Raw genomic sequence first — 25,100 nt, 5'->3', positions numbered from 1 at the left:
AGGTCTATATCACACCTGATCTACATGCAGTTTATCATGTCTGTAGATGGATGGGAAATATTATTAGAAATGTTATGAAGGTTAATATGGGGCTCTTTCTCCTGTCGTTTCCTCTCCCCTCAAAAGCTATCTTCAGCTTATCTCTCTTATCTAGTGGATGGATAAGTCTTATCTCTCCATCCCTTATATCTCTTCAGTCTCTGCTTTTCTCCACATTTGAATGGCAATGAAGAACTACGGGAGCCTTTTTATTCCTCCTCCTCTTTCATCTCTGCAGCCAGCATTTTGCACACATGCACACTCACAGATTGCGACTTGACCTTGGGGGGAAAATGATACTATGACAGCTAATCAATTTTTAATAGCAGCTACGATAGCTCTCAGGCCACAAGCTGTGTACGTCTGTGTCAGGAGTGAACATGTGCAAGTGCATTTTCCACAGGCATTTGTGTGTCTTCATGCCAGTCTAGTGTGTCTGTGTGTCTTGTATCTAAATGAGTGAGCGAGTCTGTTATGGGAAACCAGTACAGTAGCCACCTTGTTCCACCTTGTAGCTGAAATATTAATGCTGTTGGTATTGGCAGGCCTGGAGCATGTGACCAACACCCGCACGCACAGTGCTCACATGGGCGTTTTGTTTGCAATGTGTACGACTCTCTTGGGGCTATATAAATTAAATTGATGTGCTCTGAATTTCTTGATAGACAGAAGAGCCAGCCAGGTAATTCTTTTCTTCAATCAGAATTATTAATTTTACTCTGGACTGATCAGTTTGTATTGACAAATGCTTGATACTCAGAATGTTAGATGAATGGAGTTTTTTTTTGCAATTTGCACGTAAAATCTGTGGATTTACCTGTTTAAAGGTAAAACTGATGGTTGGTAGCTGGTATACTTATTTTATGTGTAAATTTTCAAAGTCTGGACCAATTTTAGATTAAAGTTCCTGTCTGGTTCTTGATTAAACCCTTTACAACTCGTCTCTATATATCAAAGTTGCACATTTAGAAGTTTTTATCATCAAAATAATCCCTTCCTGTCTTAAAATGTCTTTGATGTAACTCTACATTATTGCTTTGTCTAGAATGTACAGATCTATGAATTCCTTGACTCTCTCGCCACTCAGTCCTTCCCGCTCGTTGCAACTTGAGCACAACAGCTCACCAATGAATCTGCTCAAACACTGTAAAACAGCTCACCACTACACAATGTCAATATGTTTTATTGGAGTAATTCAGTCACACATTTCAAACCATTACATAATAAACAAACAAACAAAAACTGATACAGGAAGCCCCAGCTTGTAATCTAACAGAACTTGTTCCCAGTGTTTTTTGTGAATTAAACCCTAAAAGTCTGAATCTTTGCTTTTGAAACTGTCACTGGTACACTGCAGTTTCAAGGTGGAAATGCTCAGCGGTGGTGCTGAAAGTTTTTTTTTTTTTTTAAATTTTTTTATCATGGTATGTGTTCTAGCACACACTAAAATCACCATATGGACATACAATATGATCCTTAACAAGGTCAAAAACCTGATTTTCACCAAATGGGATCCTTTACACAGCTCACAGTTTGGTCTCATTTGGTTTTGCAGTCCAATAACAATATACAGATTTATATTATTTTACTATAATATATCACCAGCCTTTGGTACATTTCTTTCAACTGAAAAGCAGTGTCTAGGAAGGTATTAATCTTGGCTTTTACATCTCTCCTGCTGTCAGCAAATCCAATAAAAAGACCAAAACCAACAATGTGTTAGTCCATCTCTAAATACTGCCTGACTTCTCGATGCTCCCTCTGTGTCACTGTGGTTACACACCCCATCTTATCCTATAGAATTTGCTAATCTTTACAATGGAGCACAAATCTATAGATCCTTAAAAAAACACTCTGTACTTTTCCAAAACTGTATCGTAGAGAATTCCTTTACCCTGCAGATTTGTGCAAATTAGGTATGAATATTTATGGATTTCTTGAGGAGGGCATGAGTGTGACTGACTCTGAATAAACTACAGCGTCCTTGTTCATCATAATGAAGGAATGAGTCACCAGCAGTGGGGCTCAGCAGCCAGAGTTACACACTGCATGAGGGCTTCAGTAATGTCAGTCTCTTCAGAACAAATTTACATATGACATTTGATTGCACATTTGATTTTTTTTTAGTTTGCACTAAGCTAACTTGGATTGTCCAGGTGATGTATTACCTAAAGTTACATTCAGTGTTATTTCACTAGAGATCTTTTTATACTGAGGCTCAGATTATACACAAATGCAATCCTTGGAGTTGTAAGAGCTCTAGTGATACATCCAACTGAGAACATAGATTTTATGATAAAATTTGTAGAGCTGGAATGAATAAATTAGGTAAAATTAGAATTGATCTAAAGCCTGCACTTGCTATTCCCATATGGCATTTGTATCTATCTCTCTGTACATGTGTTTCCACGTATGAGTGTTTCTGCAGTCTTTGGGAACCAATTAGAGCTCAGTCTCAGTCTCTTATTGATTTTCCAGCCAATAGCAATGAAGCACTGCTGTGAGGAACTATCGAACAGTCTTCTCCCAGCTCAGGGTTGGTCGTTTCTGTTTAGCTGAATTCCTTTACTCAAATTGGCTCAAAGGCTTCATTGTGCCTGAGTATTGTGTCTAAAGTTGAGGAACAGAGCGATCCATATCCAAGATTGTGTATTAGTGATGAGGGCATTTTCTTAATAAAAAAATCCAAACTATTTATCCTTGAGCTTGGAAATTAACCCTAATATTTCTATCACATAATCAGTGGTTAGAAGAACCATAGATAAGGTTTTCTGGAAAACAGGAATCATACCTGCATGCACTCATATTACACAGATATCAAGGGAATTAGAAATTCAATATTCACCTACATAAAAAAGTGAACAAAAACTCACTCCCCTCTCTGTTTCAGCGTCACATCAGTATTCAGTGCAGCGTGAAGTGTGAGAGGAAAGCATAGAACTGGATAATAGGAAAAGGCTGTGATTTGTCTGATTGTTTGTTCTGAGGAAGGGAAAGAAAGTGTGACAAGGAGAAGAGAGAGACGAGGCAAAGAGAGAATGGAGGGAATGGAGTGGGTGGACACTGATATCGAGCAATATGATTTTTTTTCACACACAAAGAGAGACTGAGGAGGGAGAGTCTGTACATGTGTTGTAACAGTGGGAAGCAGAGAGAACACTGTGGAGAGAGCATTCTGAGGCGGGAAACAAGACATGAAGACATGGTTGATGGGATATGAAGGGACCTGGACAGTGTGAGAGATGGTGTTAGGTAACTCTGGAGAATTATTAGATACCTGTTTATTCTGAAGCAAGCATTACTGCATCTTTCATTCTGATCCTGCTAATTCATTAAGCAGAACAAAGAGTCCATTAGCTTTGTGCTCCTCCTGCAAACGCTGTATTGGCTGCTGCACTTTGCCACATTTATCGATTCACCGGTGGAACTAGGCCAAGGATCCTCTGAGAATGTTGTGGGTGTGTGTTTGATAAAACATACGTACAATGTCACAACAGATCTCAACTCAGGTCTAAAGTTCTTCAACTGGATGTAGAGCTCCAATGATTCTGTCAGATCCATTTGAACACTTAGCAGCTCTTTGCTCAATTTTTACCATCACAATGAATCAGACAAAACATGGGTTTGAAATGGAAAAATTCACAAAGAAGTGAATGTCTCTCAGTGTGTTCTTTTAGCTGTTCTTGTTCAGGTTGTTACCTCAGAATTACAGTTTTAAACAAAAATAAGAAATCATTAAAATCCTTTCATTTTTTTTCCCCCCATTTTTGTACTTTGTGCTTGTACCACTAGCGCCCGGGGGAGTCTACAGCCAGCCACACATCCAGTGACACAACTGAATTATGTAACACATCTGACACAATGCAGTCATTTACTGGCTGCCCCATTTATGTAGGGCCAGCATATTGTTAGAAATGTTGTTGTTCAGATTAAACATAGAATAGCAGTATTCAAATACATAATCGCCATAATCGCACCATCAGCCATCCCAAATCAAATGTGACATTATAAAAATAAAATGTAAAGAAAATTATCCATTTGCAATGTTAAAAAATAGATTGTGCAATTTCCAAACCCAGTATTCATTTGCTTCGTTATGCTAGTGTAAATTAAACACAGAACGGATCTTGTCAGAACTAAAAGCTGATCATGTTGTTGTCTGATTTTTCTGTATATTTTTATGTGGAAAATAAAGCTAGTGAAGGCCAAGACTTGATTAATGATTGCAGCACAAATATTCTGCCATATATTATTATTATATCATATTATCACATCATAGCAAGCATCAGCAAGTTTAATCAGAGCAAAACATGATATCGATTACGACTAGTGTGACTGTGCTGATGCATCAGTTCCTCTGTTGTTGGTAGGTGGTCATCATCACAGAGTTTGAAAAGGAGAAAACGGAGGTTAATGACCCCTGATGTGACTCTAACCATTTCACATATACACTGTTTTGAGAAACAGACGTGGAATAGCATTATAGTCGCATTTATACCTTGATCAGATACACACACACATACACACACACTCACGGACATGAGGAGGAAATGGCTCTCAGGGGGGGAAGACTTTATGAGTTACGCCTTGTAAAGCGTGCAACGGTAAAATCTTTCCCTCCAGGCTCTTACTGATGTGATGGGCTCTTTTATTGGGGTCGGGAGAGGGCCCATCACTGAATCAGTCAGTGTGTATGCGTGTGTCTGCGTAGTAGTATGGGTATTTAGTGGTATTTTTTCCAACACACTCTTGACCTGACATTAAACCTCAGTATGCTGAGCTTCCTGGGTCATCAAGGTTACACGTTTATTGTTTCCAAGTAGCATTTCAGTTGAACTTGGACCCTCATCTATAGACACATTTTAAGATCATACACACACACATACATACACGGAGCCACCTTCATTTGAGACACACATTAACACAAACGCTCCCATGTACACTTACTTAGTCACAAAAGTTATTAAACCAACCCTCTAAAATGGCCTGTGGTCATTTAATGATGCAACCAAAGGAAAGCCTGTTAACGTGTTATATTAGGTGTGTGTATATGGCAGATAGACTGAGAGAGAAATATAGAGTGCATATAAACAGCAACACAGTAAGAGCTTTTAGAATATTATTTGCCTTTGTGCTGTTTACATGGCATTATATTAGCTACTAGCTGGCTCCTACGCTTTTATTTTTTATATAACACTAATTCAAGGTGAGTTTGCTCAGTGGAATGTGACATTGCTCTGGGTATTTTGGCTCTTTGCCCCTGGGCCATGAAATAATTTAAAGCAAATGATTTACACAAAAAAATGAAAATGATTTTCAAATGTCTTTATCCTAAATTTGCTTCAGAAACTTCAGCATTAAGCAATAAAGTTGTTAAACTTACAGCCAACTTTTATTTATGATGGCATCCTTGTTCACGACTAATGGAGCTCTCAGTACAGATCTGTATAGTTTAACTCTCTAACAACCCTTCTTTTATTATGTTGATTATTTTTTCCTGTTCCTCATCTGAATGCAGTGCGGTTTGGAGCGTTTCGGAATTGCTGTGTCATGCGTAATCTCAAGGTTGAGTTGAACAGAAAACGCACTTCAGACAATGATTCATCTACACTAACAAGCACTAACAGACAAAACTCGCTCTCTTTTCTGCTCTTGGGAGCCACATAAACACTGTAGTCTTTTTTATCTGCCCTTCACCTCTGCATCTTGCAGACATAAAATCCTCCATTCTTTAGAAAAGACTTGGTATGAGACATGAAAACAAATTTCACTTAATTTTGTTCCTACTGTCATCGCACACTATGAGGTCTGGCCACATTAGTGAAATTTTTGTCTCTTGAAATCATAGTATGGGACTTTACTCTTGTCCATTTTGGGATTTACAATTGTAAAGCCTTTCCCAGTATGCACTGCAGACAGACATGCAGAGTAAGGATTGAATATTATGTATGATCTGTACATAAGATTCAATTCTGAACCTGCAGCTGCTCCCCAATTGTGTCTCACAGAGGCCAAAACTAATGATGCATTCATGCCGTTTCTGTGAAGAATGTAATTGCATATCTTCTGCCTGTCACTCAGTGCTTTGTATACCATCATCTCCCTTGCTATTTGCTCCATTCAGCTCTTTTCATCTGTCACACCTTATGTCGTATTGGTGTCATATTGTTTAGACTGTAATTACAAGCTGAGCAGGAAAAATATTTACCTCAGCCTACAATTCCAAGTCCAAGTCTGAGATATTGGCAATTTGTAACACCTGCTATTTCTCCAGCGCAGTGAAAAGAGTAGAGATATGTCAAAAAACTTCTGCAGAATGACATGGAATATTAACACTTAAGACAAGAACACAGAGACGCCACATGGCGTTATTTGAATCAATGTTAGAAGATGTGCAAAGGTATAAGGAGGAATTGAAGATGACAAAAATTTGTCTTCAAAGTAGGGAGCATAACTCCTCATCACACTCAGTGTCTTTATTGCTTTGCCGACACACTTCAGAATCCATCCAGTATCACAGTGTAAATATCAAATGTGTTTGATAATCGGGGCGGTTCATATTAGTCCCTGAGACAGTTGGTGTGCTTAAGACTGAATCATAAAGTGCTCACTTTACCTGACAGTCAGTGACAGTCATCTGCTTCAGCCAAGCCTCCCTCCCAAATGTCAGAAAGGAAACATGGTGTAAATCCACTGGATAATCCTGTAATGGGTATCAGGAAGCAAGAGTTAGTGACAAACATTGAAAGAGGAAGATAGGCGGTCTGAATCACAGAAGGATTTTGGCAGGGAGAGATCAAACATGCAAGACAGACAAAGACCAATTCACCTCAGAGCGGAAGGAGGAGACAGAGAGCAACAATGAAGTGCTTGAAAGTATCTCCAACTTCAACACATCTTTTTACTAACAGAGAAAAAGGTTGTTTATATGTTAAAATGTTCTGGAACTCATTCCAAGTCGATGACGCAGCGTTTTGCTCCCGCTGATATCAAAGAAAACAAGAGCAGCTGTCAGACGGTAAATTGCGGCTGCTAACACTTTGTGACAGGAGTGGGAGGGAAGGAAGAGTGAGAGGAGGAGAGAAAGCTAAAACAGGATTCTTGCAAGTCAGGCTTTTGATGTGTGACAGTGAGCTGAAAGTAGAGAGGAGGGAGACTACCGGAAGAAAGGCAGGGATTTAGAATAGGGGGAGAAAGAGATAACCAAAGAGTGAGAGGTAAAGGAGGAGAATGTGATGGGAGAGGTAGAAGCAGGGTGAGAAATGTGGTGAGAGGGAGAGAGAGTACACACTCCTTTAAGTGCAGAACCAAAAAGCTGAATTTTGTGTCTCTTTGGGAGTGATTTTTCGAGGCCAAGGTGCAGACAGATGTCTTCCAGCAACAGTCCTTCACAGAAATATAAAGTCTGTTCAAGATTTTAAAGTTGGGTAGACTTTTCAATGATATAAAAGTGCAGAAGAATCAGCAGGAGAGGAACCCAACACTTAACAGAAGAGCATGTCACAGCACCAGACACTGTTTCACAGACGAGGGATCTCTGAGGAACCGCAAAGACATTGATGAAGTTTTAAAAAGTAGCTTGCAAACTTTTTGTTTAAAAACTTGCTCATCTGCCTGTTGTTGACTATTTTGGTTTTGTGGTTTGTTAGATATCAGATAAGAAATTTCACTGTGAAGAGAAATGCCCAGACAAACCAGTGCAAGTGAATCTTGATTGTATTTGGAACCTTTGTACCACATTTTGAGTGATAATGTTGCATTTGTGGCTCGATGGTTAGTACTGTTGCCTTGCAGCTAGAAGATCCCCTTCTGTGTGGGGTTTGCATGTTCTGTCTGTGCCCTATGCATGAGTAGCTTTTCTCTGGGAACTCCCACAGTCCAAAATATGCTGAGGTTAATGCTGACTCTAAGTCACATGTGAATGTGAGTGTGATTGTTTGTCTCTATGTGTAGCCCTGCGATAGACTGGTGACCTGTCCAGGTGTCCCCTGCCTTCACCCTGAGTCAGTTGGGATAGGCTCCAGCACTGAATGACCCTAATGAGGATTAAGCCGAGTATAAATAACAGATGGATGGATGGATGTTCTGTCAGCAGTATCTAAACATCTCTTTTCTGTATCTTACCCACCACAGGTGAAAGTGATGGTGCGTGTCTGCCCAGTGTCTCAGTCTGACGCAGCAGAGTCCAGCTCTTTTCTGAAAGTGGATCCCAGGAAGAAACAAATCACAATCATGGACCCTTCAGCAAATCAGACTCCAAGTGCTGTTTCTCAGAAGAGAGTAGGAGCCAATCAGGTCCCTCCAAAGATGTTCACCTTTGATGCTGCGTTTCCTCCTGATGCATCACAGGTAAGAGAAAAAACAAAAGAAGATAGGATTTGAATGTGATTTTATTATAAAACCTTGCATGCAGTGGTTAATGTTACTTAGTGCATTTACTCAAGTATTCTACTTCAGTACAAGTTTGAGATACTTTACTTAGGTCTTTTTTTGGTGAGGCTTTACAAATTAAAATTATTGCACAAAAAATATATGAAGAGCCACTAAAATATGATCCATATAGTCCATCATCTGCCGTTTTAAAAAAAAATATGCTCCCATATTGACTCAAATGCAAACACCTTTTATTACACACCAGAGGCCTGTGCTATGAAGCAGAATTTGGGTTTAGCAACTTCTGACCTTTGACTGGAGTACTTCACCACTGTAATTTATTTTTATGCTGCACATCTAACCTGCTCTGGAGCACGTTATGTTGAAAATAACAGATGAACGTGTATAAAAGCGGGTCTTTTCGGGACTGTTTAAGACCTTTTCTTTCCTTGTCAAGCATAGGTAGAAGAGATACTGAGACTCTCCATGGAGGGAACTCTACCCTTCCTTGCTTTATTTTTGTTTCTGTTGACTGCAAGCAATTTCAAAGCATTTTGTTGATTTATAGACCTTTTTATAACGTCATAAACCTAAATCAGAAACTCATAAAGCACTAAAGCCCTGTACTTGTTGATCTAAGATTTGCAGTAAGCATGTTTAACAGTTTGAAGGATGTTTTTGTATTTACTTTTTACTTGCTCCCAAGACCATTTAACACTACCAAGGTTGCAGCTGAAAGGAAAATAAGACTAAAGCTATCTCATACACACAAGAATAGGCTACGTCTAAGCAATACATTTAATGCAATGCATAATTGTAGTTATAGTCAGACCTACTTGTGCTTTAATGATGCTGTCATTGAGAAGCCTGTTCAGTTATGCATTCTCTAAGCTTTCGCAATCTGTCTTCCTGTATGCCTTTTAGCTTCAGTTTATTGTTGTCGTGGGAAATATGTAACTGAAAACCTGCCCATGAGTCTGGCTGGTCATCTGGTGCCAACAATGCCTCTTTTCATGAACATGCTCGTAGGGGCAATATATATAGATAACATATAGAGTTGATAACCTGCTTTACATGATTGGTTGTTTGGTTTTGTGAAACCAGATAATAAGATATCCTGGTTGTGTTGAACTGGCTTCATATTACTGACCCCAGACGGCTGTTATTAATATTGTCCATGCGTATCTATATGTGCATTTCTGATTTCATTGACCTTCTTCCCGTGTTCTCTTCCGTCTCTGTCTGCCTGTTGCTAGGCGGAGGTGTGCGCAGGAACGGTTGCCGAGGTTATTCAGTCGGTGGTGAATGGAGCAGATGGCTGTGTCTTCTGCTTTGGACACTCCAAGCTGGGTAACACACACTCTCTCTCACACACACACACACACTGGCTACAAAATCAGAACACGTGTGTCTTGTGAGTCATCCTCAGCCTGTGTGTGTCTGACCGTCAGTGTGTCTGTCCTTCACTGGGCCGTCTCTCCACTGGTCCTCATCTATCAGAGAGAAAAAGAGGAGGATTAGTGTCTGCTGAAGCTGAAAGCTCTTCTCAGTCTGCTCTGTCTGTGTTTCTGTCTCCCCTTTTCTCTCTCTAATCCTTTTGAAGCTGCTTTTTAGAGAAGCTGTCTCAAAGAGGGTCAGGACCCCTCACCGCAACACGTCTGAACCCCGACACGCACAAACAAAGACACACACACACACTCGATCTTCAACTCTGGGTCAGACCGTGTTGTGTTTATCCCTGTACGTGCCAGCAGCATTATCCTTTTTGTTTTGTGATCTTCACTCATCCGACTGTAGTTTCTGAGTCCCCCTGAACTGCTCAGCTGAGAACAAATGCATCAGCGCAGCAGGAAATGACTCAGCCTTTTAAACAGCGATGAAATTTCATGAAAAAAAACAAAATACAAACCATTGTGTCCTTGGCAATGTGCAGGGAATTTGTCCCTTGCTAAAGTTATTTGTAAATTTATTATGAATCAATAATAATAGCCTATTATGAATTCCTCCCATGCAGCTAATTATTTCAGGGATAATTTTGTATTTTGTATTTTTTTTTAACACAACTTGGGTCTTGCCTCTGTATTTTTTGCTGTGATCATTGTCTGTTACAGTAACTCATTAGTGCTACCGCTGAGAATGGGGCAACAGCAGCTGGGTCTGTTTTAATTATAATAGTTGTTGTGTGGCTTCTGTGAATATCTGTGACTAATAATGATGGGAATCCAACCAAGAAATAAAGAATAAAGTTACACGATTAGGTGAGATTTACCAACAGATTCACTGAAAATCTCAGTTTCAAAACCGAAAATGATGATAGCTCCTCAATATTCAAAAAGATGTGACTATCAACTGCATTCTCCAGCTCTCTCTTCCCTTGTTTCCCATCAAATACCCTCCATTTAAGACACTGTGATACTGTGCCACATAAACACACACACACACACACACACACACACACACACACACACACACACACACACACACACACACACACACACACACACACACACACACACACACACACACACACACACACACATACACACATACAACATGCTTGTTGACCCTAAAGATCAAAGTTGAGAGCATGTTCGGTAAAGACTTGGTGTAGTTGAGCTGGCTGACTTCCTATTAAATTTTATTGGATTGAAAGTATCTAATCATGCAAAATGTCATTTCAGTGACGTTTTGAGTGCTCAAAAAATTATTTAGTGTGACTTCAATGCAACACTTGCTACCCAGCCTGTCACTGTTCCTATAGGGACTCGGTACTCTCACCAATAATGAGGCATTAAAAAAATCTATTAAGTGCACCAAAATGCTGGTAGTTGTCCCTCTTTTCTCAGGAAAGCCATGAATGCACACAGTCACTGCAAACACAACAAGCACAGGGGAAATGATATAATGAGAAATATAAAATAAGATCCAATAAATGGGCCCGTTAGGTCGTACATGTTCAACCAAAATACTGCTTAGTGGGCTAAGAGCACAAGCTGTCCGCCACTTTATCCAATAGATGCACGTAGGACAGATCAAACAGACAGATGCACATTTAATCACCACAGTATCCCACGACACAAACCCCAAATGGCGCACTGCACACTTCACACAACCTGTCTAGATCAATGTTTTGCATTTCACCATGTTTACATGTTTTCATTCAGCTGCTGAATATTGACACATGAAAACACAGACTGTGTCATGACTCATAGTGATGACTCATCCTGTACAACATGACAATGACTGGAACTAGTATCTCTAACATGCCTTCTTATTGCCAGTGCTTGATTGTGTTAATGGTACCGCAAGACTTTAACATGATTTAAAGAGCAAACTATCTTTGATGGATTTCTCATTCAGTTTTATCGTTATATTAATGCTATGACCTTGCTTGTTTCAGCTTAAATGGCTCCTGCTGCTGCTCCTGCAGCAGATGTGATCATTCTTTGTGATCTAACTCACCTAAGGCCATGGATCTTAATGAGGCTACATTATAATGGCATTACCTTTTTTCTAATTAAAATGGGTATAGTAACACAATGAGCATTTATCTTCGGCTCTGTGGCCCTTGGCTGTAGACACATATGGGGAGTCAGACGCAGACAAGTCTACTCATGAACACACTCGTGCACATTTTCACACTGAGCAAAAAGGTTTTCATCAAATGAGAAAAAATTAAATAAAAGTCCAAATGATCCTGTAATAAATAGAGGAACTTCAGGAATGTAATTGAATCCTCATTTCTGAGGATTTTATCATACATATTAGATTATTGGTCGTGTGTGGATCATCTTTTAGTCATGATGAGTGTGTGTGTGTGTGTGTGTGTGTGTGTGTGTGTGTGTGTGTGTGTGTGTGTGTGTGTGTGCATAATTAAATTCGAATCCTTATTCAGTTTACCACTAGATGATGCATCAGTTCATTGACTATTTCAGAGCCAGTTTTTTTTCTTAAATTGTCTTTATTTAAAGTGATATTGTTAAAATATAATTGCAATGAAACAGCATCAACATAAGAAACAACCAAATATACAAAGAAGTGCAGCTATTTTAATATATAAAAAAAGATCTATCAGTTAGAATATGGTGAAAGTGCAGCTTAAATTAAGTTAGCAAAACTATGGATAAGCAATGTTTCCTTTTTACTTCCAGAAAAATAAAAGCCTCATACTTGTTCTGTAGGGCTGCACAGTTCTACATGTTCAGAAATGTTCAGATACAATTATCCCACCAAGGCTGTTTTTAACAGCATATGCATCACATAGTGTTTCGATACTGTGCATATGTTAGATATCCTTTATATCTGAGCATTTAGCAAGTTGCTAACAATGTTTTCATACTTTTTATCAATACAATTTGTTGTTTGTTGTACTGAAGAGACACAAAAATGTGTCAAATTTGAGGAATTGTGCTGTACTGCGATGGATGGCAATTTTCCGTGGATCCACGGATTTACGCCGATTTAATTTCAAATTTGAACATTTCTGTGAATCGTCTAAATCCGTTGAGAAAATTTTAGGGGGGGTTAGGTACTTTATTGTCGCCGATGTTAACGAAACTCAAGCGAATAGTTGTGAAATATGCAAAAATATGCGCGATTCACCTGCCGTCTGGCCGCGGAGGGATGTGTCCTCTAATCAGACACTGGGACTGGACTGACAGCCTGTGCTTTGGGAGGGGGAGAAGCTCACAGCAGCACCTGCTGCTCGTTGAAAACAGTAACTGCAGAATGATCCGAGTTTTCCTGTCAGTCTCCAAAACGGCAGAAAAAGTTGCTAGATTTGTGGCTAGTCGCTTTTGACAAAAAAAGGTCGCTAGTCGCTTTGGAAAGTCGCTAGATTTAGCGAAAAAGTCACTAAGTTGGCAACAATGGCGCCGCGCTCTGCATCAGCTCGTGCTTCTAGTCTGTGTGTGAATGCGTGAACTGATGGCGTCAGGCCGGGCATCAAATAAAAACTCACTCACAACTCCATTTATATTGGTTATAGTTTTCTCATTTTATGCGGAAATTTTGAAATCAAGCGGGACCCGTATATTTCTCTTTTTTTTTATGGAAATGTGAGATTCTTACGGGAATTATGCGCTGTTTTGCGGGGATTATGTGGCCTTTTGGGAAATAATTGACCCCCGCATAACCAGCGGCATTTTGGTGATTAATGCGGGAATTCATGCGATCGCATAATCGCATTTTTCTGGAGGGTCTAGTATATAGTGTACATAGTAGTATAGAACTCTTATAGATTTGTGAAATATTTTGAACTGAAGATAGTGAGAAAAGATTGAAGAACAAGTAAGTTAACTTTTCATTAAATTTGCTGACTTATTTAAGTCTAGTATTATTATGTTTTTGATCATTTTTATCAGTCTAAATAACTTCTATTTTACTATAAATCTCTCAGCTTCGGGGGGGTCCGCCCAAGTCAATAATTTTCAGCTGAAATCAGAATTTTCTGTTGCCATCTCTGTAAGTCTAGAGGTCGCTACTGAAACGGTTTCATGTTTTTTTAGATTTTGGTTGTTTGCATACATACAGTATACCTGAGTCTCTCAAATTTTGAAAAATGGTTAATAAATAAATGGTTGTATTATGTATAGCGCTTTTATCCAAAGCGCTTTACATGATACGTCACATTCACCCATTCACACACTGATGGCAGAAGCTGCCATGCAAGGCACTAACCACGACCCACCAGGAGCAATTAGGGGGTTGGTGTCTTGCTCAGGGACACCTCGACATGAGCTCAACGGGCCGAGGCTCGAACCGGCAGCATTCCAGCTACTCTACCCACTGAGCCATGCCACCCCAAAACTAGAAAAGCACTCAGAGAGCACAGTACTCCGGCAAGGCTGTTCATTCCCTCATATCCCTTTGTCAGAAATGCAGCATATTTTTGTAATAATGTAGCATTTGTTTACTGCCAAGCCCAAAGTTCTACAATTCTACAATTTCATTTAGCAGACGCTTTTGTCCAAAGCGACATACAACACAAGCGAGAATTCAGACGTAAGGAAAAACCTTTAGTAAGTGCCAAAGTGCCATGAGTCATCATTCAGAGCGGTTCTGACTGGTGTATGCAGCTTCTCTGGTAGTATTAACTGCTCCATCACGAAGCTTTGATAGTTTCTGATGCAGCAGTACATGATACCATTTCTTATCATTAACCTCCTCTGCTCCTTTAAAAGAATGCTCCTGTTATGTTCTTTCTGTCTTCACATTTGCACTACAGTCTGAAGTGACGTACCTGGGTATATGTGTGTTGGGAATGGAACTTGTTAGTTTGCCAAGTTCCGGAGCGCAGCTTGCAACTCCTGGAAGCTCAAGAGCCTCGGCTTCATGGGTGCAGTTCTAGTATTGACCTCCTCATCAATAAGTCCTCTTAAGAACTGCCATGTATGTTGTTGGGAATATTTTGTTCCTCTACCATCCTCCCTGATGTTTCCTAATCAGATTTTCAGCTCTGATTAGGAAATATCATCACTATTGGCAACATGAGAGCAAAATAATTCAATTCACATCACATAGATTTCATCAAAAATATCAAAGAAATGATGTTCCTGTGCAGCTAAACTGCCTTCCGAACTACATTTATGCTCAATTTGCATTCAGAGGTTGCTTGTGAATGAAGCAACACAATAATAAACTGCATCACAGTCAGCAGGAGGAGCTCGGGGTCGATGGAGGGCATTCATAGTGTACAACTCGTACACACATATTCACCTCTGTGGTTACATTTCACACTTTTCTTGCAAAAAGCTCTCCACGTAGTGAGGCTAAATGCACCACATGCCTTCAAATACTTTCATTTGAAACTACTTCTTATTGGTAAAGCAATGCCACCAAAGCCTGGTCCGTCTATCCTCGTACCGCCGTATTTACATGGAGCATTTTACAGCAAAAAGTCATATATAATGGGCACACATTGACCTCAGCCTCTGAGATGAAGTGTGATGTGGCTGCAAGATGCAGATTGTCGGGTCACACAGGAAGAAACAGAAAATAACTCAGAGCAACAAACAGAAGTGAGAGGTCACTATTGTGAGCACTGACAGTTATATGATGCAAGCTGAAAGGCAAACAAAAACAAACAAAAGAAAATGGCATGCCATAAACATCAACAACTGAACAATCAGTTTTCTTGTAAAATATCCAGAAAATGGTCAGATAAATAAAGTCAGATGATGACAACACATCCTGTTCCAACTCTCTTTTTGTAGTTCAGGTCCGTATGAACAAATGACACACTCTTGTATTTCAGCTGTTCTTGTTTGTCAGTGACACAGAATAGAAGTTGTCAGTCAAGTTTGATGAATACATGACCACATCTTGATGTCAAATTTTTATACACTTATTCAAGAAACAATCAAAAGTACATTCAGTTCAGTTTAATGCAGTTTTATTTACATAGTGCCAATTTGCAGTTTCAGATTGTGTCAAAAAGCTTCAGAGAACCCCTATGGCCTGAACCCCCACAGAGCAAGCCTGAAGGCGACAGTGGCAAGGAAAGAACCCTTTTAACAGGGAAGAAAAAACCTTGAGCAGAACCAGACTCATGTGGGGGGACCCATCTGCTGCTGGCCGGCCGGGGAGAGAGAGGGAGAGAGAGGGAGAGAGAGAGAGAGAGAGAGAGAGAGAGAGAGAGAGACAGAGACAGAGACACAGAGACACACAGAGAAGAGAGAGACACACAGACACACAGAGAGACACAGACAGACACAGACAGACACAGACACTCGGACGGACACTCGGACACTTTTCCGTGACACTCGGACGGACACACAGACACTTTTCTGTGACATTCGGACGGACACTCGGACACTTTTCTGTGACATTCGGACGGACACACGGACACTTTTCCGTGACACTCGGACGGACGCTCGGACACTCGGACGGACACACGGACGGACACTCGGACGGACACATGGACGGACACTCGGACGGACACACGGACGGACACACGGACGGACACTCGGACACTTGGACAGACACTCGGACGGACACTAGGACGGACACACGGACGGACACACGGACGGACACTCGGACACTTGGACAGACACTCGGACGGACACTTGGACAGACACTCGGACACTTTTCCGTGACACTCGGACGGACACTCGGACACTTTTCCGTGACACTCGGACACTCGGACGGACACTCGGACGGACACTCGGACACTCGGATGGACACTCGGACGGACACACGGACGGACACACGGACGGACACTCGGACGGACACTCGGACGGACACACGGACGGACAAACGGACGGACACACGGACGGACACTCGGACGGACACACGGACGGACAAACGGACGGACACTCGGACGGACACACGGACGGACACTCAGACAGAGACTCAGACACTCGGACAGACACTCGGACACTCAGACAGAGACAGACAGAGACACAGAGCTATTGACACTACCTAGGAAAAAAGAGAGAATAAAAAACATGTTAGAAAGAGGAAACATGTCAAGTTGCTGACATTGTTTTCATACAATGACAGAAAAATGTTGATAACAGCCACTTAATATTCTGTGAAATTAAACTGTGAGAATTTGATGTTTTTATGCTGGATTTTTCAATTTAACAGTTTTTTAAAATTTTGTATTAAATCAGTTTACATTTTATATATACAATTTTGGATTAATATTTAGCTTGTTATATAGAAAATTTTAGAAAACTATTTAGATTTTTATATATACAATTTTACATTGATATTGAGATTATTATATGTGAAAATTTATATTAATATTCAGATTTTTATATTTGATATTTTTGGAAAATATTTTGATAACTATATACAATATTTTAGACTAATATTTTGATTATATATATATATATATATATATATATATATATATATATATATATATATCTTTTTGATAGTTTTTTTAGTAATTATATAGAACACTTTTTATTAATATTTGAATATTATACATAATATTTTAGCTTATTATTTTTGTAATTTCTCAGTTCCCCTAGCTTCCCATATTCCCGTTCCCACATTCAAACTCCACATGTTACTTTAACAGATGTTCAGTGATAATACTTGCAACATTTAGCCATGTAAAACATACTTTAAGGAAACGCGACAAAACCGGCGCCACCATGGTGTCTTCTCCGTCATCACCGCCGTTGTCCCTGCAGTGGTGGTGGCGGGTGAAACCTCCTGGTCCTTTGTGTTGACACTGGTAATAAAGGGAAACAGATTTTAGTTGACTTCATGATCCTGCAAATATGACTGGACCTTTGCTGCTTTGATCAAGTAAAAGTAAATCTTTAATATGTTCACTGTCAGTCTGTGTCAGATCAGTCAGAATTCAGCAAACATTTTGCTGAACTCTCACATCTTGTTCAAAATTTACTTATTTGTTATTTGAGACCCAAAACTAACATCTGTAAAATATTCTGTCCTAAAAAATATTCTATTAATTAGCTTCACCTAGAGTCAGGTAGGTCGTCTTTTAAACAGAAAATAATACATTTTCTAGTGCTAGTAAGCTGTTATGTTAGTCAACATATTTCACAGAACTTAATTTAAAATGACAATTAAATAAACTCTGAACAAAATCTGAGATGGTGGAAAAACAGCCACCTGAAATGATCAGTTTCAAACAGCAACAGACAGTAAAAGAATTTCATACCTTTCTGCTATGTCCGTCTCACAGACCGGGATTTTCAGAGACACATCCTTGCAGCCGGTGTCAACACTGTTGATAAAAGGAAACACAGCTATAATTGTACTGCATGGAGTGAACAAAATGGAAATAACATTAATATAATGTGTTCAATTAATTCAAATGGGAACAGAAAGAAAGAGAATTTCATACAACTTGTTTGTTGATAACAGCTACTTAATATTCTGTGAAATTAAATTGTGAGAATTTGATGTTTTTATGGTGGATTTTTCAATTTAATACATTTTTTAAATTTTGTATTAAATCAGTTTACATTTTATATATACAATTTTGGATTAATATTTAGCTTATTATATAGAAAATTTTAGAAAACTATTTAGTTTTTTATATATACAATTTTACATTGATATTGAGATTATTATATGTAAAAACTTATATTAATATTCAGATTTTTATATTTGATGTTTTCGGTAAATATTTTGATAATTATATACAATATTTTAGACTTATATTTTGATTTTATATATATATATATATATATATATATATATATATATGTATCTTTTTGATAGTTTTTAGTAATTATATAGAACACTTTTTATTAATATTTGGAATATATACATAATATTTTAGCTTATTATTTTTGTAATTTCTCAGTTCCCCTAGCTTCCCATATTCCCGTTCCCACATTCAGACTCCACATGTTACTTTAACAGAGGTTCAGTGATAATACTTGCAACATTTAGCCATGTAAAACATACTTTAAGGAAACGCGACAAAACCGGCGCCACCATGGTGTCTTCTCCGTCATCACCGCCGTCGTCCCTGCAGTGGTGGTGGCGGGTGAAACCTCCTGGTCCTTTGTGTTGACACTGGTAATAAAGGGAAACAGATTTTAGTTGACTTCATGATCCTGCAAATATGACTGGACCTTTGCTGCTTTGATCAAGTAAAAGTAAATCTTTAATATGTTCACTGTCAGTCTGTGTCAGATCAGTCAGAATTCAGCAAACATTTTGCTGAACTCTCACATTTTGTTCAAAATTTACTTATTTGTTATTTGGGACCCAAAACTAACATCTATAAAATATTCTGTCCTAAAAAATATTCTATTAATTAGCTTCACCTAGAGTCAGGTAGGTCGTCTTTTAGACAGAAAATAATACATTTTCTAGTGCTAGTAAGCTGTTATGTTAGTCAACATATTTCACAGAACTTAATTTAAAATGACAATTAAATAAACTCTGAACAAAATCTGAGATGGTGGAAAAACAGCCACCTGAAATGATCAGTTTCAAACAGCAACAGACAGTAAAAGAATTTCATACCTTTCTGCTATGTCCGTCTCAAAGACCGGGATTTTCAGAGACACATCCTTGCAGCCGGTGTCAACACTGTTGATAAAAGGAAACACAGCTATAATTGTACTGCATGGAGTGAACAAAATGGAAATAACATCAATATAATGTGTTCAATTAATTCAAAAGGGAACAGAAAGAGAGAGAATTTCATACATCTCGTCCGTGTCTTCATCGAGTGGAATCACTCGATTGCTGGTTTGCTGCTGGATACAAATACAAAAAAATAACTGTTAACCCTTTAAAGTACAGGCAATTTCCGCCCGAAATTTCTACTGAGATGTACAGAAAGTAAATTGAATGCTGTTCTTGAACTGTCTGGAGTACATGCATGGTTGGGGTCTCATTTGAAAGCAGACAACCTGAATTTTCACCCAGTGCAGTCAGAATTACTCTAGGTCAGGGGTCGGCAACCCGCGGCTCCGGAGCCTCATGCGGCTCTTTCAGCCCTCTGTTGTGGCTCCCTGTAACTTTTGAAAATAAATTGTTCTGCCTTTCAGGCGCGTTTCAATGCATTTTAATATAGATAATTTTATTGTAAAATTACCGCTCTTACTTTGACGTGTCACTCCACCGGATGTGCTGTGCCAGTGACATGAGAGCGCAAAGCTGATGCAGACAGACAACACGGAACTTCCAATTCCCACACGTTTCATGCCTTTTTTTTTTTTTTTTTTTTTTTTTTTACTCCTGGAGAAGCAACGCCTGTAGTTTCAAATCGTTTTGTACTCAAGAATGGCAAGTCTGTATATTAAAGCTCCACTCCAAGAAAGACACGTCTTTGAGTCAAAAGTACTCATGATAGGGTAATACACGTTACTCGCAAGAACACGGCTCGTTGTCACATCCAGGCAGCAGGTCAGAGAGTCAGAGGAGTGTCGTCTTGGAAAATAGGGCAGCGACTTACCGGAGAAAAGTTATTAGCTGAAGATAAACAGATTTTACAAGATAGACATTCGCAAAATATTGAGTTCCAGCTAACATTACGTAACATATGAGGTCCAGGAGCAAAAGATATATTAGTGGTAGGACACAATTTAAAAAATGAATCTATCTAATTAGAGGCTTTGCAATTAATTAATCAGACTGATTAACAAGGGCATAGAGGTAAAAAAAAAAAAAAAAAAAAAAAAGGCGATATATGCAGTGTTGTCTTCATTTTAAATGCCAAAAGGATTTTGCGGCTCCCGGTGTTTCCTTTTCTGTGGGAAACGGGTCGAAATGGCTCTTTGAGTGTTAAAGGTTGCCGACCCCTGCTCTAGGTGCTACTGGCACAGAGTATTTCATGTTGGCACACACTGAATTAGGATGAATTTTTTTCTCGCCTACATTTTTTCCCTAATAAAACACCTGAAAATCAGTGTGGCAGCACTGTAAGAGCTTGAAAACACAATATTGCAAAAGCCTGGGGTCTTACATAGTTCAGGTCAAAATTTCAGAGCAATACTACAAGAAATGAGTGTTTCACACATGTATTTGTACTGATATGCCCCGCCCCTGTCAATGTTGGACAGCCTCTGTATACCCTGTACACACCCTCTACACAATGGTATTACTTCATTTTCACATCATTTTCACATTATTTTCACTCCAAAAACTCATAAAGAACTCCAAAAATCACTTCAGATAGGCTTCAGTGTCGATCACACACACAGATTGAGAGAAATACAGAGAAACAGCAGGTGGAGCCCGGAGCTCACGAATGAAATATCATATAAACCCGCTGGCAGAGGCGGGATTTATATTCAAGCCATTCAGCAAGCTCATTGGCTACCAGGCCTGTCAATCTAACGTTTCCTCCGACGTGATTTGCTGAGAAATAAGTCAATCAAGTGATGTAATCCATATCTGTCAGACTCGGCCACGGTTGGCTGTTTCGCCGTGGTAGGCGGAAACGAGTCACTTGATTGGTTGAAATTCGGTTTGAAGCGGAAGAGAAGCCTTCAGTATCCATTTTGAATCCCGAACAAAGGAAATACGAGCATGTTTGATAAACTTATAATACAAAAATGCACTGAATATGAAACGCACAGCGCCACCATGCGCCGCGTGCACGCGCACGGAGCCGATCGATTTCTGGATTTTTTACTTATTTCGAGACATGTTTTGGCCAAAGTATTATACTGGATTGTTTTCTCTGGATGGCTAAGCTTGGGTTCTGGCCGGTTTTTGTGGATTATCTTCTTTTATGACCAGAAACGAGCGTCCAAACTGCGTCGACAGGTGAGCTGTGCACGTTTACGTGACTTGTTGTTTGTTGGACAAATGTGTTTATATTACCCGCTGTGGTAATCACATCTGAAAGTAGTTTATACCGGCGGATTCATGAGAATCTCAGCTTTCTATGTGTGTATAGTGTTTGTATAATCGTGTTTGCAGTGTCCTTCTATTTAAAAAAAAGCGTATACCGATATCAAAACGGCCCGCCCGCGGGCCGCGTACTTTAACAGGTTTAGAGAGCCGAGAAAGACAACATACTACATTGTTTGTTCACTGGTTATTATTTGACATATTTAACTTTGTTAAACCTAAAAAATGGCAAAATCTGGCAGCAAAAACACCAGATATTTTGATCAAGTTTGAAAAAAAATTATAGAATACTGAACCATTCAAAAAATAACATGAAAATATGTACATATATTTTCTATGATTTTACCCATTATCTGAACTAACAAAACAGAGAAATGTGGAAAATAACAGTAAATTGTAGAAGAAATAATAAGTAAAATGTACCTTGACATGACAGAGCCATCTGCCAAACCACCAGGTCTTTTTGGGTTTTTTGTCAGCTGAGACTGTGGTGGCTGGACACTCAGGGGCATCCTGATTATTAACTTTTTCCTGTTAAACAGATAGAAAATGACTTGTGAGGAAATGTCACAGACACATACCTAACTGATAAACAGAAAAATATCAACAAACACATGAAGATTGTCAGAGTTCTGTGGAAATCATCTTAATCCATGAAATCAAATGAACAGTGAATAACAATAATAATAATAACAACAGAGAATCAGATACTAACCTTTCTGCGTTTTCCTACACAGGAGAACATCGTGGTAGTTGTTTGATCTCTTCACTAAATACTGTGATCTTTCTCTGAAGAAATCCTCATCGAACTGAAGAGTTTCACAGAATTTCACCTCTTTAAAGATTCTAGAACGTTTTTGAAACACAACAAACTTGGTTCATTTTATTGCTGCTTTTAAAATGTGCTTGCAACCAATTTTTTTGTTTTTGTTTAAGTTATACAAGCAGTTCTTTGACATTATCAGAATAAATGCTCAAAATGTGTGAAGAATTAAGACATACATTTATTTTATTTTATGTTTTTAAAGGAGTTTATAACTAATGGTAGGAGTTTAAAGCTCCAGAAGGCTTAAGTTTGTCAATTTCTTACTGAGTCTTGAAAATAAATATGCAAAATACAACCATTTAACGGTGGCTGTTGTCTGAGGTGACCACAGATTTAATATTGTAACATAACACAGACATGTGATAAAAATTCATATGAACAATTTGAATGAAGTGAAGTGGTGGACAGCGGAGTAGTGGTTGGCACTTTTGCCTTGCAGCAAGAACATCCCTGGTTCAAATCCCGGCCTGGGTCTGGGATCTTTCTGCATGGAGTTTGCATGTTCTCCCTATGCATGCGTGGGTTTTCTCTGGACCCTCCGGCTTCCTCCCGCAATCCAAAAATATGCTGAGGTTAATTGATCACTTTGAATTGCCCATAGGTGTGAATGCGAGAGTGCCACAGACCAGCTGAAGATGTTTAACTCTTGTAAGGTCTGTTTGATTCTGTTAAATCCTGAAAAACATTATTTAAAGTCTTATGACAGATTTTTGTTGCTATCATTATACTTGTCCAAACAAATGTATCTTTAGTGGTACCAGGCAAGAAAACAGGGGTGGTCTAATCATTTCTTAATGACTGTGTAGGTATGTTTTTCCTTTTTATCTGCAGATACAGCTCCATACAACCTGATATTTATATAGAAATAATGCTGTAAAAATCTCAATATTCCACAGTTTTAGTTTTTTATGAAGCCTGAATGGTCTTAAAATCAGATGTGCTTTCTGGTTGTTTAACCAAACAAATAGTTACACCTGTGTGTGTGTGTGTGTGTGTGTGTGTGTGTGTGTGTGTGTGTGTGTGTGTGTGTGTGTGTGTGTGTGTGTGTATAAGCTCATGTATGGATATATTTGAACTCACAATGCGGATCTGTCTTATTCTCTCACACCTTCTAACCCTCTTCACTTTCTCTATGACAGCATCGATTTCTTGGCTTGATGAGACCAATTACCAGGAATATACATCATCTAGACAGACATGGACACACTCACATTGCTGTATTGCCTGCAGTGTGTCGTCACCGTGTTGCAGCATTGTGTTAGTCAGTGGAGCAGTCAGCTAGATGACCATGACTTGGCAGCCTGCAGTGGTCAGAGCAGAGGGAAACATTGTAGAGCCACAGATATGCTAACATAGTTGCACTTCAAGACTCTGTACAAACAACCTTGAGAAGCAAGTGAAAGAAAGGAAGGTAGTTGAATTGTTCAGTGGTTTTGGCGCCACATCGAGCCATTACGACTGAGAGAGTCCATCTGATTTGTTAAATGAAAAGAAATTAAATGGAAAATCAGATAAATCAAAGTAAATGGCCCAGAGTTGTTTTAAAGAACCTATTTTTAGACAGCTGATTCCAATATTAAATTAATTCTTTACCATTTATTTAAGAGCACTTTGGTTTAATTTCAGCACCACAGAAACAATCACAGAGGCTTTTCTCAGTCACTTAAATAAGCCCCTGTTTGTTGAGTGTCTTCTATCGCCTCCAGTTTTTAGCACGTTTTGTGACAAATCATGGAATGCATCTTTGGTTTGGTGCCAAGTCTAGACGCTGAAGGAAACCTTTAGGGAGAACGATGTAAAGCTACACTGCTGCTGACATCTTTCCCTCCATCCTTCCTCAGAACAAATCAGACACTTTTCTCTGCTCTGCATCACAGCAGTCAGGCTTTTGATGTCCTCTGCTTTTCGTGTAAGTGCTCATGTCAGTGTGATTGTTGGGTGTGGCATATGGCTTTGTTTAGGTGTGTGTTTGATCTCCAACTTCTGACAGACAGAACAGGTGTGGGATTATCATCATCTTGTGACTGAAAGGGGCACACCCAAGGGCCTCGCGTGCACTTGCATGTTCACACACACACAAATGCATCTCTTCATATGATTTTTTTTTCCTAAGAGTGGTTTTGATGATGCTCTTTTTTTGATTTCCATCTTTTTTTGTTCACTCTTCCTCTGTTTTGTCTGTCTGCCTGTCATGCAGGTAAATCCTACACAATGATTGGCCGGGACACCTCTCTCCAGACTCTGGGTATAATCCCCTGCGCTATCTCCTGGCTATTTAAGCTCATCAATGAGAGGAAAGAGAAAACAGGAGCACGTTTCTCTGTTCGCGTCTCCGCTGTCGAGGTCAGTGTTAGAGATGAAACCTCGATTTGAAACGTTCCCCGCAGAGTCAAACAGGTGCCATGGCTGATACAGACATCTGACAAATGAGGACACTGACAGTCTCTTTTCCAAATCATTGTGGCTTTTGTACCAGCAGTGTAGAGTCTGACATCAGTGTCCTGTAACGGTCATATTTTTTTCTAACTTGGCATTATGAAACTTGGTTATTCTTACA

At 39.2% G+C, this 25,100-nt stretch overlaps 1 protein-coding gene across 3 annotated transcripts in view; it reads left to right on the top strand.

Moving 5' to 3' along the window:
• kif26ba (kinesin family member 26Ba) overlaps nucleotides 1-25,100 on the top strand; it is a 106,911-nt gene that overhangs the window by 55,354 nt on the left and 26,457 nt on the right. For all 3 annotated transcript variants that reach the window (XM_051959781.1, XM_051959784.1, XM_051959778.1), the window contains exons 6-8: nucleotides 8,173-8,388; nucleotides 9,669-9,762; nucleotides 24,741-24,886. In XM_051959781.1, the coding sequence (XP_051815741.1) occupies nucleotides 8,173-8,388; nucleotides 9,669-9,762; nucleotides 24,741-24,886 (456 nt within the window). The remainder of the gene's footprint in view (nucleotides 1-8,172; nucleotides 8,389-9,668; nucleotides 9,763-24,740; nucleotides 24,887-25,100) is intronic.

Source organism: Acanthochromis polyacanthus, chromosome 2, assembly GCF_021347895.1.
Source record: "Acanthochromis polyacanthus isolate Apoly-LR-REF ecotype Palm Island chromosome 2, KAUST_Apoly_ChrSc, whole genome shotgun sequence".
Taxonomy (NCBI): domain Eukaryota; kingdom Metazoa; phylum Chordata; class Actinopteri; family Pomacentridae; genus Acanthochromis; species Acanthochromis polyacanthus.
Note: the sequence above shows the minus strand (reverse complement) of the source record. Positions and strands in the feature narration are given on the sequence as shown.